The 19,810-nt window shown below is 36.8% G+C and overlaps 2 protein-coding genes across 12 annotated transcripts in view; one reads left to right on the forward strand and one right to left on the reverse strand.

The window, feature by feature from the left end:
* The window catches only part of LOC100646013 (neurexin-1), a 636,909-nt gene that overhangs the window by 252,685 nt on the left and 364,414 nt on the right, over positions 1 to 19,810 (forward strand). For 7 of the 10 annotated variants that reach the window (XM_048413687.1, XM_048413689.1, XM_048413690.1 and 4 more), the window contains exon 4: positions 6,846 to 6,905. The exons of the other annotated variants lie outside the window; for them this stretch is intronic. In XM_048413687.1, the coding sequence (XP_048269644.1) occupies positions 6,846 to 6,905 (60 nt within the window). The remainder of the gene's footprint in view (positions 1 to 6,845; positions 6,906 to 19,810) is intronic. 10 annotated transcript variants of the gene reach the window in all.
* On the reverse strand, positions 148 to 3,624 carry LOC105666656 (synaptonemal complex protein 1). 2 transcript variants are annotated; one of them, XM_012318149.3, is made up of 5 exons: positions 3,365 to 3,624; positions 2,566 to 2,645; positions 2,131 to 2,351; positions 1,863 to 2,051; positions 148 to 1,790 (listed from the first exon to the last, which is right to left on the reverse strand). In XM_012318149.3, the coding sequence occupies exons 1-5, from the start codon at positions 3,607 to 3,609 to the stop codon at positions 1,728 to 1,730; spliced, it is 798 nt and encodes a 265-aa protein (XP_012173539.2). In that variant the 5' UTR covers positions 3,610 to 3,624; the 3' UTR covers positions 148 to 1,727. The 2 variants fall into 2 exon arrangements, with proteins under 2 accessions (XP_012173539.2, XP_012173538.2); XM_012318148.3 differs by having other exon boundaries at positions 148 to 1,798.

The raw sequence follows: 19,810 nt of genomic DNA on the forward strand, positions 1-19,810 counted from the left end.
ACGTACAAATACCACACCACGCTTCCTATCTATTCAACAACTTCCGACAAGTTCTGTCAGTCGTTTAATGAATTTATCTTGGACGATTCACGGGAGGGGAGGAAAAACGGTAGTAGGTTTGAAAATGAAAGTGAAGCGATACAGTCGTAGGGTAAAACGGCCAATTATATTTAAAACAGTTTCTGCGCTGGTAAAATTCGTTTTATAAAACGCTAGAATATGTTTAACGTCGTTTTCTACGCTCACGAGAACATCTGATTTTCTAATAGCAAACAAAAGAGACTAACAAAGCGCAGTGTTAGACAGAAGAGTAACGTTGACAGTAAATTGAGAAATTACCTGCTGCCCGCGTTTAGTAGGCGAACATTCCATTTAATTTGTGGGAATTTTAACGCAGCAAGTAATTAATTGCAATTTTTACGTACGAGGTGCGTCAATTTTCAATGTCATTTCCCTTGAAAATATGCTAAGCAGCCCAAATTTCCTCCCGCTGTCTAATTTCGTCTCTCGGTCGATCTTATCGTTTAATAAAAGTGCTGCAGCCTGTGAACGGCAATTGGAATTTAAAAGAAAAATGCCGCTGGTTAAACAAAGGACATTCTTTTCCAAAGTATTGCTTTCTTTCGTCACGACTATAGCACCGATCATAATAACTACGTTATTTCTTAATGTTCCTAGTCATATTTCAAAAATACGATTTTTCTATAAATAGTTTGATGGTGTACACAGTTTTATAATAAAACACATTGCAGGCACGTGAAAAAGGAACATTTTGCAAATGAAATTAAAGAGACGAACTTAGGAAAATTCTCCTTCTCGAGTCAAGAATTGTACTGTTTAACAATAATTGTTACTATTATTGTTCTAATTAAATGCAAGGTAATGGTAGAAGTATTTTCAGATTAAAAAATTGATTTAGTTGCGAATAAATGCTGAAGAAGGTCCGGTGGTTGTAGGGCGGAATTTGGGCGGTGCAGAAACCTCAGTCCGTAATTTCGATTTCGCTTTTAACGCGATACGGAGCGGAATTAAAAATAGAATACGAGTTATGTCGTACGAAGTAATTTCTGTAGCAGAATTCATCAACGTCCTTGTCCACGCTATTCATAGCTAACCATTTATACTCTTTCCACATGTATTTAGCTACGTTATTTTCGTCACGCTAAAATCCTAATTAATAGTCCTACAGTCTAATTACGTCTTAGCTAAAATAACAAGTCCAAGAGTTCACACATATGCTCTGTTATGCAAAATAATAGAAACCGCAGATACAAAACCATTCGATGAGAAAGAGAAGTCTAAGGTGTGCGGATTTTTTTCAATATTCGATAACAATTTTCTAAGAAACTGTTGGGAGAGAAAGGAAAGATATAAAATATCGTAACAATTATATCAACAGAGAACATGTATGCTCCCGAAATAATAAACTAACCTAATAAAGTGAATGGCAGATAATTGTACAGTTCACAGGCGTAAATCATCGAACTGCAATTATCCACTCTGTTATTATCATCGAATTTTGTTATACGTTCTAACCACATGTGAAATATCCTCTTCGTCGCTTATTAAATATCGCGATAGAAACAAAATATTAAACCGAGGTTTCCTCTTCGTCTCCGTTATCCTGTGCGCTAGATGATGTCGACTGATTGCAAATTTCCGTACACATGTCGCTTATGTTCCTCAATTTGTCTTTCATGCTATTCTCATATATATGTAGCAGTTGTTCAGTTTTTTCTTTGAGGATTGTTACGTCTTTTTGTTTTGTTTGCACCAGTATAGTTTTCATCCTGATTATCTAAAAAATTATCTAGAAATTAACGATTCCATCGTAAGAATCGATTTTGTACATAGAAACGTACCTTCTCCTTTGTGGCCAACCTCTCTTGCAATTCACTAAGCTGTTTATTCAATTCGTTATCCCTTTCTATTATCTCTCTGTTTTTACTTTCTAGCTCTTTGTTTCTCTTAACTAACAACTCAACCTGGTCGACATCGCGCTCCAATTTCTCGCAGTGTTTAGCTATTTGTTTCTTCAATTCTTCGATATCCTGTCAACGTGATTTTTCAAAGTTTCACTGTCCATTCAATTTTTTCACCGTTGAAAATTCACGCGTTTATCCGACTCACCTTGTTTTTCATCGCAATCGCTTGCGTATTCTCCTCCTTCAACTTATTCAGCTCTTCGGTCAATTTCACGTTCTCTTGAGTCAAGCGATTCTGGTCATCGAGAATTGTTTCGTGCAGCGCCTTCATTTCCGATAGCTTTATTGCCAGCGTATTTTTTATATCGCTATTATCGCAGCTTTTTTCCATTTGACATCGTACAACTTGTTTCGAACGTTTCGCAACTGGGAGAAAAATACACAATTTGAACTAAAATTTGCGACTAGTTAGAATAAAAAAAAAAAAGGATGAAAATAAGAAGAAAAATCTTAGCGTAAATACTTCAGAAAGATCAATTTCGAAAACATGTTACTCCACAATTCGATACGTTTCGTTCGTATTTCCATCGAAATTAATTGTTTAAATTTTTCAATGGCAGAATATTAATAACACACTTACCGTACGAGTTAGACCCTTTCGCGCCTATTTTCTCCATTTCGTTCGATATTAGCGTGATTTCTGCGATTATATCTGAAGATCTTAAAATTATGTTAATATTATTATATTATATAAGAAGATGATATTAATCGGAAGATCTTAAAATGAATTTGATTTCTGTAGAGTACGTTACGAATGTGAACAATTAAGTAATTTTAATTAAGCGATCGAGTAATTTCAGTATATTTTCTCCATAAAATGTAGTACACGACGCGTCTCGTCAATTCTGTTCACCCGAAATGTCTTCGTTAATTCGAGGAATATTCGAAAATGTTTGCAAAGAAAGTTATGGGGTTTAGAGGAATACGAAATATCCCATAGCACGTGGTAGCAGTTTCTTGACGAGTGGACCGCGAAGAAGATGCAAAAGGCACTTTTGTTTCCTTTTTTCAATGGAATCGTATGATTTTTAAATACGTTGATCTTGATATTCTTTGCAAAATGGTGTTCAACTATTCTGGTGAAAAAAAGTATCAGTTTGTCAGGTATTTTAATTTGAATTTCTCACACCTGACGCGTGAAAGGCAAACGTAAGACGACAAAGTAAACACGAGGACACCGCTTTTTATTCGCCTTAATACGTTCAACAGCGCAAACTCCAGTTAAAATATCTGCTAAATCGATGGAAACACGTTAGATTTTTATTCCAAACATTCTCGCGCGTTCTTGAAACAACGAAGATATATCAGGTGGCGAGATTTCGTGGAACACACTGTACAGAAATATACTTAACATTGAAGAAGTTAGGCTCGTTACTTACGTGTACACCGATCCGCTGCCTGTCAGAGAACGACGAGACGAACGAGCAATATAAACACCACGGTAATAAACAAAATCACGTGGTACTTTCTGGTCCAATTTTTTTATAACAACTAATAGCGAAATGTGGCGATTAGTTGAGTTTCTGGCGGTAGAAATGTAATTTCGCCGATCGAAACCATTTTCATAATTTTCCATATCCCGTTTTTCCTTTTTAATGTCCGCGATCCTGCGATTCTCCAACATCCTGTCTTTTCATAAATTCCGTTGCACTGCCTTCGAGTTTTTTTAATTATGTCATTATAGAATTAAATATAGAATTAAATACAATTAAATTGCAATGGGACGACTATTTTATTTTTCAATTCGATCAGAGCTCGTCGCGGCGCAGAATATTTCTTCGCGAAAAACAGCTGACTGGTTAAAGGAAACACTGTACGTTTTAACCAAATCACGTCAAATTCGGCAAACAATGCGCGCAATACGAACGTATCGCGTATATCGGAAAGGTTAATCATAGTGATTTTCAATACATCACTTAGTTAATTGTGGTGTTTAGCGATGGTTTGCCAATCCGATCGCCATGCGGTTGTAATTCCCAGCTCTAAACATTCGATTAATTCAGCTAAAATAGTCACGTTTCATTGTCAGACTTTACCAGCCTGGTAACATATCATTGTTTAAATATCAACCAATTACTGTTTCCTGCGCGGTTACATGCTCTCACCCAACGACGTAATCGAATTACGAAGGCGAACAAACTACGATATGTTTCAATTGACAAGACACGATCTAATGGCTTGACCAATATACAAATTGTATAATATACAGTTGTATAGTTGTATGATATACAAATCTTTGTGCAAGTTGAAGTGCAAGTCTCGCGCGTGCTACTTTCGAATAAAGAAATAAAGAAGGAAGAATCGTTTCGTGAATTTCGTCGCGTTGTTTTTAAGAGGTTAATATGAAACTACAGAGAAACAGGACGAGTTCGATCGTCAAAGTGTCTTTTTCGTCCTTTTCTATCGCGTTTTGTTGTCTACAATCAATAAAATCATTGCGAGTTAGCATTCGGTCGCAATGTTACGGCGAGAATTTCATTCTCGAGGTCCTGGACAAGCTACCTTCGCGCATCGTTGTATGTAAATTTTATGGATGAATCTGATTAACATTTTCGGTCGCTGCTTTATTTCCCTCTATTACGAAATCCGTCAAACTTCCTGAAATAATATCGAAGCTTGCGATCGTTGTTTTTCGCCACTGTCCGAATTTTCTTCGTATTTTCAGCTATCAAAAAATTGCAGAGAAAATTGTCGAACCGTCAAAAATCAACTGCAACGTGCGCTACGATCTACGGGATAAACCGCGGGAAGAACAGTAAACGAACAACTAAGAAGCAGCGATAGTAGATCGGAAATGTTAATTACTCTGATGCCATTTATGCTCCATTAAAAATGAGTAATGCTGACACGACTGAACTTATTCAACGATCTAATCAATTGCAGCATCGTCGTATTATCACACAATGGAAAGAAAAAAATGGCAACAAAATTTGCACGCGATTTCGATCAAACACAAAATTCGTTGTTCGAACGAATCGCGTGCGGACTCACGATCCTGTACAGAAATTGCGCGACGAGCCGTTTAAACGGCAACGCGTTACCGATTAACCGGCTAAAATTCCAAGAAAAAAAAAAAAAAAAAAAAACTACTTGTCGAGGATCGGTTCGATGGTTTTTGTTAGTCCTCGATCATCCACCGCGATACTTTACGCGCGACACGCGTTCCAAATCTCCGCGTATCGGGTTACAGCGTTGCGGCGATCGAAGGGGCAAACTTTTTTGTGGAATTTCGATGGCCGAGAGGAGGGCAACCGGCGGAGGTTGGCGTATCGGTCGATTCCGAAGCCGGAGGATCGCGTGCGAGCCAGGAAACGGATTATGGTTTTTACGAGGCGCGAAAACGCGATAACTCGGCGAGAAAGAAGCAGCGGCAAATGTATCTTCGATTGTGTATCGGACACTGTGTATCCCGATGTTCCCAATGGATATGTTTTATGTATCGCGCGAGTCGCTTGCAATTTATACTCGAGACATTTTTTTGCGTCGCGCAGAGATACGACAGAAACTGCGGTTGCAGTTCCTTCGCATCGAACGTAGACGAACTTCGCGAGATCCTGAAATACTAAAAATTTTTTTTTCATAAAAATATTTGGAAATATTAACACACAGAAGTTTTTTATACATATACTATGTCGTTGGAAACATTTTGGAACTTCATTGGCATTGGAAACGTATTATACTCATTCGTTGGGAATGTTCGAGAATTCGTTTGTTGTTTGGGCGAATAAAACAACTTTCTACTTTTACTTCGCGTGACGTATCGAAAGAAAAGACTCGTCTCGTTTTAGTATAATAGTATCGTCGTTGGACGTAATACGAGATGGTTGCTGGAATACAAAGAAGATTGAAAGTGTTACTATGGTGGTTTGTTTAAAAATACAGAATAGACATGTTGTTCCTCGTTGTTCGCAGGGTGTTCTTGAAACGTAACGTTTGACTTGACAAGCATATTGTAATCATGTTATGAGAAATGTATCAAGATACAAGCTATCAATGTTTTCAATAAACATCTCTTGGGTGATGAAAAAAATTTATTGAGTGCCATCAGACGATATTTAATATCGTGGATATTTAAGGTTCTCTACGAAAATACGATTCGACGATAAATATTGACAGTGTTGCGTTGGCGATATATATCGATCATTCTAGTTGAAGATCTTGAAACATCGACGATATTTATCGATCGTCTGAAGACACTCTCAGATCGGATTACTCGTACCAATGTGTCTTATGTTGCCTTTTTCACAATCTCATCGACTTTCGAAGCTAATTTTATTTGTCAAGCAAATGGATAAAAGAGTGCTAATTAACATACATTAAATTAAATCAACCTGTTGCCTTATGATATCGAGTCGTAATCGTGTTATCGATTGCAGCTTCCATTTAACAAAATTACAACGATATGAATAAAATTCATAACAAGCTGCAGTCTTTGATTTTAACTTTTTAGCAAACTGTCGCACACGCTAAATATAATACATATCGATGAATACTAATTCAAAATTTTCCACCCTATGATATCGATATCCAACGAGAGCTGCTGAAAAAGAATCGCAAGGCGAGTAAATTAAAATTGGAACTGAAACAATTAAAAATGAAAAAGGTGTGCGATAATTTCCATCTGCTGGAGTTGCAGCCTATTTGCTAAATAAAATCAGCTCGCAATTGCCGTGCGATCTAAACCTTCCACCGTTGTTTTTCTCTCGTAGTTATCATTCGTCTCATTCGGCAACTCGCATCGAATAAAATTCGTTTGAATTCAGCCGGAAGGGTGTTCCGGTAATTTCGTTCATCCACATATCCACCAAGCATGGTTCAGTTTTTTACTTTCTTTCTCTCCTTCTTTCTGTTTACACATAGAAGCATGGAGCACGGTGCTGCCTACGGCGGGTGCTGGTGATTACTGGGCGTGGGAATACAGTGAGTCACGCTAATTACTAAGCTAAAGGGACCACGATAATGTAGTCCGGAGTAGGTAGACGTATCGCTAGTATTGATCAGTAGATCGTAGTAGCTCTGGTTAAATGCATTCCGCTCCGTGTCTCGTACACCCGAACCATCGTCCGTGCTATTTCTTTATTTCCTTGTTAACAGTTGCGTCTTATGGGCGTTTCCTGAATTAGAATGTTCTAAAACAGCGTCTTTTTCTGATTTTTGTTAGAAGGGAAGGAAAGAAATGAAGTTGTCGAATTGTCAGGTATGGTTTTATATATATTTAACGAATGCAAAAAAGTTTGTTTTAAAGTAAAAGAAGAAATTGTAACAGATTTGTAAGCCTATTTCATGGGCTGCAGTTTTCAATCGCCGTGAAAGATCTACCTTGTAATTTTTGACCGAAACAAACAACCAAAAAGGGATTAAATTATTATTTATTTTTCTTCTCAATGAACTATAAAAATTCGTCAAAAAGTTTATTTAAATAATTGTTATTACACCTTAAAGTTTATTTCTTCTTTTTATAAAACACATTTTTTCTTCAAATCCGCCAAAATTTTTAACTTCATACTATTTTCAGTCTTTTCTTTTTAGTTCATCGATGAACTATAACAATTCGTCGAAAAGTTTATTTAAATAATTGTTATAACATCTTAAAGTTTATTTCTTCTTTTTATAAAACACATTTTTTCTTCAAATCCGCCAAAATTTTTAACTTCACGCTATTTTCTGCCCTTTTTTTTAGTTCATTGATGAACTATAAAAATTCGTTGGAAAGTTTATTTAAATAATTGTTATAGCACCTTAAGTTTATTTTTTCTTTTTATAAAAAACATTTTTTCTTCAAATCCGCCAAAATTTTTAACTTCATACTATTTTCAGTCTTTTCTTTTTAGTTCATCGATGAACTATAAAAATTCGTCAAAAAGTTTATTTAAATAATTGTTATAGCACCTTAAAGTTTATTTCTTCTTTTTATAAAACACATTTTTTCTTCAAATCCGTCAAAATTTTTAACTTCATACTATTTTCAGTCTTTTCTTTTTAGTTCATCGATGAACTATAAAAATTCGTCAAAAAGTTTATTTAAATAATTGTTATTACACCTTAAAGTTTATTTCTTCTTTTTATAAAAAACATTTTTTCTTCAAATCCGTCAAAATTTTTAACTTCATACTATTTTCAGTCTTTTCTTTTTAGTTCATCGATGAACTATAAAAATTCGTCAAAAAGTTTATTTAAATAATTGTTATTACACCTTAAAGTTTATTTCTTCTTTTTATAAAACACATTTTTTCTTCAAATCCGCCAAAATTTTTAACTTCATACTATTTTCAGTCTTTTCTTTTTAGTTCATCGATGAACTATAACAATTCGTCGAAAAGTTTATTTAAATAATTGTTATAGCACCTTAAAGTTTATTTCTTCTTTTTATAAAACACATTTTTTCTTCAAATCCGCCAAAATTTTTAACTTCACGCTATTTTCTGCCCTTTTTTTTAGTTCATTGATGAACTATAAAAATTCGTTGGAAAGTTTATTTAAATAATTGTTGTAGCACCTTAAGTTTATTTTTTCTTTTTATAAAACACATTTTTTCTTCAAATCCGCCAAAATTTTTAACTTCACACTATTTTCTGCCTTTTTTTTTCAGTTTATCGAGGAGAAAAATATTTAATAATTTAATCCCTTTTTGGTTTTTTGTTTCGTTCACGGATTACGAGGTGGATCTTTCACGCCGATTGAAAACTGCAGCCCATGAAATAGGCTTAGAAATGCGTTCTAATTTTTGTATTTTACTTTAAAAAAAATTTATTTGCATTCGTTAAATACATATAAAACCATACCTGAAAATTCGATAGCTTCATTTCTTTCTTTCCCCCCTAAAAAAAATCACAAAAAGACGCTGTTTTAGAACATTCTAATTCCAGAAACCCCCTTAATGCGACGAAATAAAGCATTTTCATGGCACGATGAAACAGCCGGATTTTCCCCTATCAACTGTCCAACAGATCGTTGCATGTGAAATGGCCAGTTTCATGAACGCGTGCCATCTTTAGAAGAATCTGTCGGTTGTAGAATTTGCTCGGCTGCCTATGAATTAGACATTCGTATGTGGTGCGAGCGAATTTTAAACTGCAGAATCTCTGTGGATGATCGTTGTGTATAACTTAATCGATTATCCATCGTGTGATCGCGAATCAGCAAATTATGTTAACGAATATATCGTCTATTAATGTCAGGATTAAATGCAATTAAAAGAACCTTGTAATGTTAATGCAGCTTTCGAGGAAGCTACATTAGCGTGACAAATTTTTAATTGACAGATACGAACGTAAAAAGTATTTCTACCTGAACGAACGAAAAATTATCACGATATGTCGCATGTAACGGGAATTCGGCCGTTTCATCCGCGATAATCTGATGATCAGAATTGGCTTCCACGTGCCACCGCAAAGGATGCTAATATCCAAACGTAATTAATCGTGTCAGGAATGTACTTTGGGTTGTTAGAACGTTTGTCAAAGATTTTGATTAATCTGTTCGATTATTGCAATTAGTGTAGACACAAGAATTAGTGCATTCATTCTACGATTATTGACACACGATTAATCAAAAGCTAGATCACGAAGAATGTAGAATCGAACGATTTACAGTCGAGTCGATTTCTGCAGATATTTTTAGAAAATTCTTACGGTGCACAATAAAAGTTACGATGCGAGATATCGCAGAAACATGAAACGCGATAAGCGTAACCCAAGTTGTTTATCGTTATTTCGATCAATTGTCGTGTAATTTCATTCGAAAGCTAAATGACCAAGCGGTATAAAAATAACGTAGCAACGACGCTCGTTATTAAAACAACATCCTGCGTATCGGGAAAATTTCAATCTGAAAATACCTCGTGGATATTGCAGCCTTTAATGAACTACAGCTTCGAGAAATATAGAAAAGCGGCGGAACATCGTGGTAATAACGGCAGTACATTATTCAAAAGAAAATAAAGAAAATGAAAAATGTATATGTACGTTGCAGTAAATTTTACGTCTGGAGGGATAACAAGGGTTTGCCCAATTTCTCCGAGCAATACATAACGCCTTGCTACAATGTTGCAATTACGTTGGTTAGTCGCTGTTGTAAGCTCTGCATTGTGGACAATGATTTAAGGGTGAAACTAAAGTCGATAAATAATGCGAGAAATTTAAAGTAACGCCGACGGAGAGATTAATCGGTAAATTGCTTGCATCCTTTCTAATCTTAGTTGCTCCATGAGGCAAAGCGTAGAGTAAGATAAATCGCAGCTCGCTCGTCTGATTAATTGTTCTTCCCTATAGAATGCAGATTGCCCTCGATATACACTTTAGTTGATACCAGCAAAGTTATCATAGTTTGCTCAATTTTTCGTTGCTGTTATTTTCGTTGCCATATTCCACGGCGAATACGACGAATCTCGTCCACCTTCGACCAGAGGCTCGCCAGATCCGTGCAACAAAGTACCAAAAATTCTCTTTGGAAAATGACCGCGGAGATCAACGAGGAAGAGCGGAACGTCGTCAAAGGGAACGAAGCGTTCGAATAATTTGTCACCTTTGGATTGAAAGATATCGACGTTTTCCTGATCGAAGGTCCGCGTGTTTTTGAAAATTAACGCGTTATTAGAGATGCAAATGATGCGCGATTCGAAAAGCTTCATTTAATATTCAGCCGCGAACGCAGCGGATAGCAGGACAATTTAAAGTACAAAGGCCGAGCCAGCTCGATGCATGGGACGGAATTCAAGCTGGAAATTGAAAAGCCGCGCGACAATCCTGACCGGCCGTAATTCATCCCTTTTGTGTCTAGATTTGTTTCCAATGAAGACGCATTGTGCAAAAACGTACAATGCCCGCCAACTTTCTCTTCCATATGGTAATTAGCTCGTGTAATTTATTCGCTGTCCGTCTTGAAAGGCCGTTGCACATTCGTGCACGATCTGCAAAAACGCCGTTTTTACGTGGCCTTTGATCTGTTTCATCTTCTCCAGTTACTCTTGGGTCTGTCGTTGCTACTTTGCTGAATCAACGTTTTGTGCAAACGTACGTTGACACGTGGAAGATACGAAAGATCGGTCAAGTTATTAGCAAACGTTTCATAATGCAGCAAACAGGCTGTGATATGTATTTGTAATATGTATAATGTATAAATAATTAATAAAAAGAAAATAATATAGTGTATAAATAATTGTAATAAGAAATAATAATAACAGATAATAATTATATGTATTTAGATATAATAGCTTATAGGTAATTATAATAAGAAACATAATAGCAAATAATAATTGTAATATGAATTTAGTTATAACAGTTTATAAGTAATTATATTAAGAAACGTATTAACAAATAATAATTATAATATGAATTTAGATATAATAGCTATAGGTAATTATAACAAGAAACAAGCACGTTATAATTAGTTGTACTTAAAACGGCACGGTGAAAATACAAATATGTAGAGCAAGTTATTTTTTCGCGGTATCTGCGCGTATTTGGTAATCGTGAGACGGATGATATCGAAACTTGCCATTCTCGTGAGTTTGTGGTTTTTCGTGTTGCGAGAAAAATCATGCAACTTGCATAGGAAGCTGTAAAATGATCGTGTACGATTCGATGAAATTTCCTGTACGCGTCGGATATGAATAAGCGTGTAGGTTTCATTATTCCTTTTTGTTCTTTGATATTATGTGGTCTTCCATTTATGTTTAATTGTTCTTTCTGTTTATATGTAATAACGTAAATTCTTGGGGCAAATGCATTCTGGAAAATTGAGTTTATTTTGGGAGTAAATGAAGTTATATACAATAACAATTAATAATATGGGATTTTTTGATTTATTTGGAAATATTAGAAATTAGGGTTTCCAATGATTTCTATCCTATATGATAAGTTTATTGATCGATAGATTTATTTACAATGGATTAAACAGGAAATGATGGTTATTTAATGTGTACTAAATACAGTAATGTGCTATAATTAAGACAACTAAATAGTTCATTCACAACTCACAATTAATAGTTTACAACTCATAACAACTCGGCAACTCAACTCTCAACTCCTCACAACTTGACTCTCAACTCATGACCACTCAACTCGACTCTCAATTCACGATTCACGAGAGTCAAGTTGAATAACTTGACTCTCCGCTCACAACTACTCAACTCAACTCTCTACTCACAATTACTCAACTCAATTCTCCACTCACGACTACTCCGCTCAACTCTCCAGTCACGACTATTCAACCCGACTCTCTATTCACGACTACTCAACTCGACTTTCCACTCACGACTACTCAACTCGACTCTCAACTCACGACTACTCAACTTGACTTTGAACTCACGACTATTCAACTCGACTCTCCACTTACGACTACTCAACTCGATTCTCAACTCACGACTACTCAACTTGACTCTCAACTCACTTCCCCACTCGAGTATCTAGGTGACGACCAGCCGGTAAAAAGCCAGGTCCTTTTTGACCTAATGGCACTTGGGCCTTCCCGCAATATTGTTTATGGTTCATCCGATATTTCTTAGGCCATTTATCCACCATACTACAATAACAAATCTACTACAAATTTTACCTGGAAAATCGACAGTCGATTTTCTAAGTTTTTAGTAAAATAGCTGCCGGTAAAACAAAGCAAAAGTATAATAAAAATGTTGCTTGGTGGGTAATTTGAGTTCTATAAAATTTACATATATGTATGTATATATATACATTTGAGGTCAGATGTTACAGGGTGTCCCGAAAGTCGTGATACAACAGGCCAGCTGATGATTGTACATGCAAAAATAAATCGAAAAAAGAGAATAACATTTTTCATTCAAGTCTTCGTCTTCGAAAAAAAAAAAAAAATTGACGCGTACTAACAGCAAACTTTGAGCTACGAAACTTCTGTTTCTACTCGTCTTTGTGTTATCAAATCCAAAGTGTGCCTCGAGGATAGTAATAGCGTCGAAGAATTAAAAGCTAACATTGTTTCAGCTTCCGAAGGTTTAAAAAAATACACATAACTCGTTACAGGCTGCGCATAATAAATTAGTTTCGAAGAGCGCAGCTGTGCACGCTTCAACTTGGTCAAAATTTCTAACACTCGTTACATTAATCGAAAGGTTCTCAAGGAAGCACCGATCTTATCTTTATTTATCAAACAATTCCAATTAAATACAAAATAAAAGAAAGTAATAACGCGTACAGCCCAATATCGCGGAAATAAGATAACAGCAACGAGAGGAAACGCATTGTCCATGTTTAACAATACAAAAGAAACAGGAATTTCATACGTCGAAGCTTCCAGTTAAAACACGGCTCCCCGTTGGATTTCCAAACTCGTTTCCTTCTTTTTCGAAAACGAGACCTTTGCATTGGCACGTACTTTTGCGCCAGAATCGCCACTCGTGCTGTTGCGCCACCACTTTTCCCTTCGTAATTTTCCTGTAAAACGTATGGTAACCATACAATATTCGAATAATTAAGAGAATAGCTGTTGGTTCCACGAAACATCTGAAATTGAACGAACGAGATTAGCCGAAGGATAAATTCGTCGAATGATTTGCAGAAATACTTGGCGCGCCTGTGAGAAACGTTCGAGCAAAGCAGAAGCACGAAGTTGGAAGAACTTGCGGAACGAAGTTTAAAAATTTTAATCTAACGACGGGTTTTCATATCGCGAAATAAATGATGAATGAAGCTTCGACTTTCGAAAGTAAAGCGCGGCCTGGTTTTTTAACGCAGTATTTCAGTCTTCGAGTACGCTTTTAAAGAGATTTATCGATTACTCGACAAGCACCAACCACCTATTTAAAACACCATTCATAGTCGCCTGACTCCGGACGTAATCATGCGCACAAAACAAACTAAATTCAGTGTGGCTGAAAAGCTGAAAAAAGAATGTATCGTCGATCGCAAGGATCGGCCGCTTTTCATCCCCGTTTCCTTCCATTTTACTCTTAAATCGAAGAACAAACCGTGCACAAGCCCTTAAAACTAAATACGATGAAACGTGCATAAAAGGCGTTAAATTTACCGACAAAAGGAAAACACGACCAAGTGTCCCGTCCTTTGCAAACATCGCACGCCTTCGCTTCATTTCCATTTTACCCTCCGAGCAAAGAACAAACGGGAAGCAACAAAAACAGAGGGAAAATCAGAGATTCATCGCTTCAAGCGAACGCGTAAAATTATGCTGGCCAGGCACGCGATCCGCGACGAATCGAGAGCAAAATAAAAAAGAAAAAACCCAGTCTGCCGGAAACGGCGAACCCTAGGCAGAAGCAGGAAAATAAGGGAAAAACGAAAATGCTGCACAGGCTGTTTCACGCAAATGGGCCAAGCTATAGTTGCGACCTTTGAACTGGTTGGCGATCTGTTCGGTGAAGTCACAAACCTCGGACGATATTAGCGCTGAAGGTGGAGATTTGATTAAAAAGTTCCAGCATGATCGTGATCCTGTTGAATATTTATTTTCAGCTGTCTTATTCTCTAAGTGCCTGGTGCTCATATCCCAAACGTCAGCTTAGGGATGTGTCTTTGTCAACGTTTTCTGTGAGATGGCAATCCATGTGGAGCCAGTCACGCGACTGTCGAAATGCGGACGTCTCAGAGCTGTGCGCACCTGGTCGATGACGCACAGCATCGTCGTGTTCTCAACTGGTGTCGAAGTTTCTGACACGTGGTTTGCTGTTGAAGGGATTCGTCGCGCGCTTAAAGTGCCAATCAAGTTGTCCACGTGGTCGGAGCAAACTTTACGACACACACAATGTGTGGAAAATAGCAGATTCGCTGTCCGTGTGTCGTGAACTCGGGATAATCTTCATCCTAAGCACCCTGAAACGTCTGATAAATAGACAGAAGAACCGGCAATGCGAAGTTAAACGCGCTGGAACGACGCGTCTCATTTGGTTCACGCGCCCACGTCGAAGGTAGTGGCGCGAATTTCAAAAATAGAATATTCGCTGACATTGTTTCCGGCAGAATAGTCGAACGTACTCGCGTGACAGTGGCTAAGGGTAGCCAGGCGAGGTTTAAAGTCCTTCCATGGCCGTGGTAGAACGTAATATTCTCTCGGCTTGGGATTTATGCCGCAGTGGTGGCGCGCACGGTGGGAGAAATTGCGGCGTGGGCGGTGGACAAGGGTTGGGGGTGGCTTGCTGCCTCCCTCGACCACGCCAGCACAGTCGCTGGTAGATTATAAACGGTCGTTTTGTTGCGTTGTTAGCAGATGTCTGACGCGAGTGGAACGCGCAGAGGAACAGGCAGACGGAGAAAGAGAAGAGAAAAGAGGGTGGTGTTCGGGGTGGGCTGGTCGCTAATTAAGTTTTTCACGCAGAAATTCGTGGCGCTGGTCTCGCTGGAATTCCTGGTGGCGCGACTCGATGAAAAATCGACGAAAGTGGCCAGCTGTTTTCGTCGCGCACGACACGGTATCGCGTTGCGAAACGCGAACAACCCCCAACTGATGTTAACTGAAGATAATTAAAATCGCTGCCCTTATGTAAACGGACGTTTTTCATGGAAATTGAGAGACGATGTGTCCCTTAAAATGGGATTGTTGGCGGCTGGCGATTCGTTAGTTCGATTACGAATGGCTGAGAATGCCCTGTGAGCTTGAAAATATTCCCCAACGACACAGTTTTATTTCTTTTTTCCTTTTCTTTTTCGAATGATTTAGAGACAGTTTATTAAATCGTTGTTACAGCACGGAGTTTTAATCGTACGTTTTATTACATTTCTGGTATCGGTGAAAAGCTACGGAAAAATATTAACATGATTTTTTCAACGTCTGTATTAATAAAATAAAATAATTAAATAAAACTGTTTCTATTGTTACACATTTTTTATTATTAGCAATAAAGCTGTGCTGGTATGTTACTATGAAAGTTTAATTCCATTTATCCTGCCAGATAAAATAAATAATAGTTAACAAACTATTGTGACGATAAAATAAAAAAAGTACATTTCCTACTATTAGGAAAAACAGTAGAACAATAACAGTGTGTTTCCCTGAAAATTTTCTTCTATTTCTCTATTCAATTTAATTATTACAGCTGATAAAATGTGTATCTTCAAATATTTATATTTCCCAACAAAAAGTTTTCCTTCCATTTTTCCTGACCTACCCTCAACTACATTTTATCGTGCCAGATAAAATAAATAATAGTTGATAAACTATCGTTACGATAAAACAAAAAAGAAATACATTTCCTATTATTAGTAAAAACAGTGAAAATTGTTTTCTATTTTCTCAATTTAATTTAATTATTTACAATTATATCTGTCCCATTTTACATTCAACTTCAACGTCTTAGCAATTTAGCAATTTTTCATTTAACTTCTCCCACGTTCTTCATAATAATTTAAGTAATCACATCCGCCGATCTTGCACGTTCGTTTCACACATTTCTTATTTAAATACAAATGTATCAAGATTTTCCAAGAATGGTTGCTCGGTCCGGATTTAATCGTCATTTAAATTTTCTGATTATTGATCGAGAAATCAGCGAGTATCGTGTACACAGTAGAATTTACAATTCGGTAGGTTGCACACTGAAATTACTTAATGTGAGTCTATTGTATCCAATACTCGTACGAAATGTACTTGTAGCTCAGGAGATATGCAAATTAACGACTACACTGCGTCCATGTACAACTGCTATCGATACGAAGGACGAAGGGTTGACCTAGTCTTGTCTAAATAGCCGCATAGACGTACATTTAGTTTACACCCGTGGTGACCCTCCTTGCTTTGGCGAATTACCACACCAAATGTTTCCCATTAATGTATTTTACTGTACACACTGACGCAAAGTGTTTCCAACACTAGGGTAAATTTGCTCGCAGATACAAAATCGTCTAGTGTTTTAAACAGCGGATTAGAATAATCCATTGTTAATGATAGAACAAGAGTAGCAGAATTGCTCGAGTCGATGTTTATTCTTTGTTCGAGTAATATAAAAAAAGCACTAAACAACGAGTAGAACAATCTTTAGAAATTGTTTTAATGTAGAAATAAAAATAATAGAAATAATTGGTAGGTTCTTTGATTACTTGATATAATTTCAACAAGATTTATAATTAAAAAGTAATGAAAATTGAATTTTTTTGATTTCTTAACGAACAACCATAAATTAATATTGAACATGTAATTTACCAAATAATCACGCTGTTTATATGTTGAAAATCAACAATCTCTAACATCATCTCGCCTAATTCACAAATTAACTAAATCTGCCATATACCGCATAATAAAAATAACAATTCCAGTATCATAGTATAATACAATTTTACTATAACATCGAATAACGTCATTTGCGATTAAACTGTCATCTTTCAGGTTCCGTTATATCCCATCAAAGAGTCAAAAAAATCATCGCACCCTTTTAAATCCTCAAAAAAAATCGCTCTAAAAACAAAAAGCACAAAAGCGCGTTCTAATGTCTCTCGTTTGATTGGCAAATTAAATAAAGCCAGCGCGCGTGAATATCTCCCACTTGCAGAAAATATCGCGAGCCAGTCACCTAAACGGGCCGACATTTATCAAAAATACAATGGCCTCGTGTGTCAACCGAAAGCTCGCCGCGGCAAATCGACCTAAACATCTATCATAAATCATGGCGGAAGAAATCTCCATAGAGGGATCAAGCAATGAAGCTATTCATACATTTTAACCAGTGCTTTTGTCTCGATATCAGGCGACCGGCGAAATCATAAATTCAATAGTCGCCACAGGCGGTCCAAGTGCGCATTTCGCGGGCTTTCGCACGCGAGATTATCCGCTAGCTTATCGCGTCAGCGTCGAGCTTATTTCACCGTGTTATTCGCGCGAAAATACCAATAAGACCAAGTACCCCTAACGATCTACTGGAAGTAGCGCTGCTGCATCCGGCTCATCTACAGGGTGATCCTCTCGTTAGTGGCTGATAGTGTGGAAAATACTCGGACAACAGCGTAGCTTGGCATTTCTAAGCTTTGCTTATTATTATATGGTGTGCAAGCAGCAATAAAAATGGCTATTATGGTGCGTTTATGGTACGTTATATCGGTAGTGGTTATAGTTGGAACAGTGGCTCATGACTATTCAGCGAATTATTTATGCTTGCGTGTAGATGGTGAATTTTAATGCATATTTCGTATTTTTGAAAATACAATTAAGCAACGGAATGTAGAGAATTGTTTGGTTTATTAATATTATGAAAAACACTACATTTTGAATATTTTATATATTTTGCACTTTGAAGTTTCTTAGGAATCTACAGTCTACCGATGTCTGATTTTTCATTCAAATAAATGTGAATTTTACCGAGGAACGTAGATGCTCGTAGAATTGAAAGTTCTGTATTACTATTCCTTAATATTTTTGTTACTTTGTTGCTATCATTTGTACAGTACCTTCGACCACTTCATGAGAATCTTGTGAAATTATAAATTCCATCAAATTATACAAAATCTCTTAGATATTTGAGACGTCAAAAATCTTCATCCCAGTTGCAAGAAAAATTTCCCATCTGCAGTATAATTCTCTAACGTTCATAACAATATATTCTTGCTATGTATGTTTTGTCATCGCGTTAGCAATTTAACGAAATTAATGCAAGAGTTCCATCGAGCAACGTTTGGAAGGCCAATCGAATCTGAAGAATACAAAAAGATGAGCAGAGAAATGCCTGTGGTATTTGCCGCTCTCGTACTTTTATTCCTTTTTTCTTCCTCGTTCGATTACTCGATACAGCGATTGCGACTTACTTCCAGATATTTCGCCAGAGGCATATGGATTTTTCCATTAAGTATGCAAAAAGCTGATTACACATGATACTGTAATAATAGCGATGAAAATACGAGAGAAAATAAAAGTTGCTATCGTTGAACAAGATTACGAGCAGTTACGTTTAATTACGTACACGTACGTTGTCATTTGCTTATTTTACGCACGCCATTTACACATCAATTTCCTTGGGGCAGATACAGTTGATCACTTCTCTTATTTCTTCATAAGAATTTCCTTAAAACCGTACAGTTTATGGTGTAATCGATTAGATAAATGCAAACATGTAATTACGCACACACGGGGCCATGGAAAATCCAGATCACGTTAAATATAAAAGGTGGTTGAACGTTTGTACGTGTGGAAAATAGCTTGAAGTATTTCTGTAAAAAAAGCGTTCAATTTGAGAATTACAGTTATCGAAGCAATTGGTGAATTTCTTCGTCGTTTTACCGCATTGTTGCACGCTTCGTTTCCCAGCCAAATGTTCAAAAGGGTTCTCAGGAAATATAAAAACTCGTCCCTACGAGAGGAATTTTGCTCAGGGTGTGAATGACCCAGATCGCTTACGTTTAGGTTGCAGTGCTATTGAGATTCAGAGGAAAAAATAATTTCCTCCCTTAATCTCCGCTAAACAAGGCAAATTCATCGACTCGGAAATTTCAGCAAATTGGAAACTTTGCGCAAATGTAGTTCGTGCGATGCTAATAACGTAATCATTTTTTTTTCCAGCTGAAAAACGCTCCTGGGGATGAAAACACCCACAAACGTATCCTCCAGGGGATCAGAAATTTTGTCGTCTCAACTCACTCATACATTTGCGATATTTTTCAAACACCGTGTGTGCGCCCGACAGCAAAGAAGAATAAGACTTGAAAAAATGACAAACGTTGGGGGTAAATTTCGAGAAGAAAATTGCTTTTGTGGTTGATAAGCATCACCACCAATTTTAATTTAACTTTCTTCATCCATCTTCTACGATTTCTGAAATATTTATAACAACGTGGAAGCTGAAGAGGGTTGTTTTCAACTACGTTTCAACTACGTTCGTGCAAAGCTCCAAATTTTTTGGAATTTTATTTGATTTTTGCCTC

Source organism: Bombus terrestris, chromosome 17 (assembly GCF_910591885.1).
Source record: "Bombus terrestris chromosome 17, iyBomTerr1.2, whole genome shotgun sequence".
Classification (NCBI taxonomy): Eukaryota; Metazoa; Arthropoda; class Insecta; order Hymenoptera; family Apidae; genus Bombus; species Bombus terrestris.

Excerpts from the sequence above, each read along its gene's own strand:
- LOC105666656 (XM_012318148.3), bottom strand. The coding sequence starts at position 3,609 with ATGTTGGAGAATCGCAGGATCGCGGACATTAAAAAGGAAAAACGGGAT. Across the intron at positions 2,352-2,565 it reads GAAAGGGTCTAACTCGTACG|TTGCGAAACGTTCGAAACAA; the intron begins GTAAGTGTGTTA and ends TTTTTCTCCCAG. Across the intron at positions 2,052-2,130 it reads CGATTGCGATGAAAAACAAG|GATATCGAAGAATTGAAGAA; the intron begins GTGAGTCGGATA and ends TCACGTTGACAG.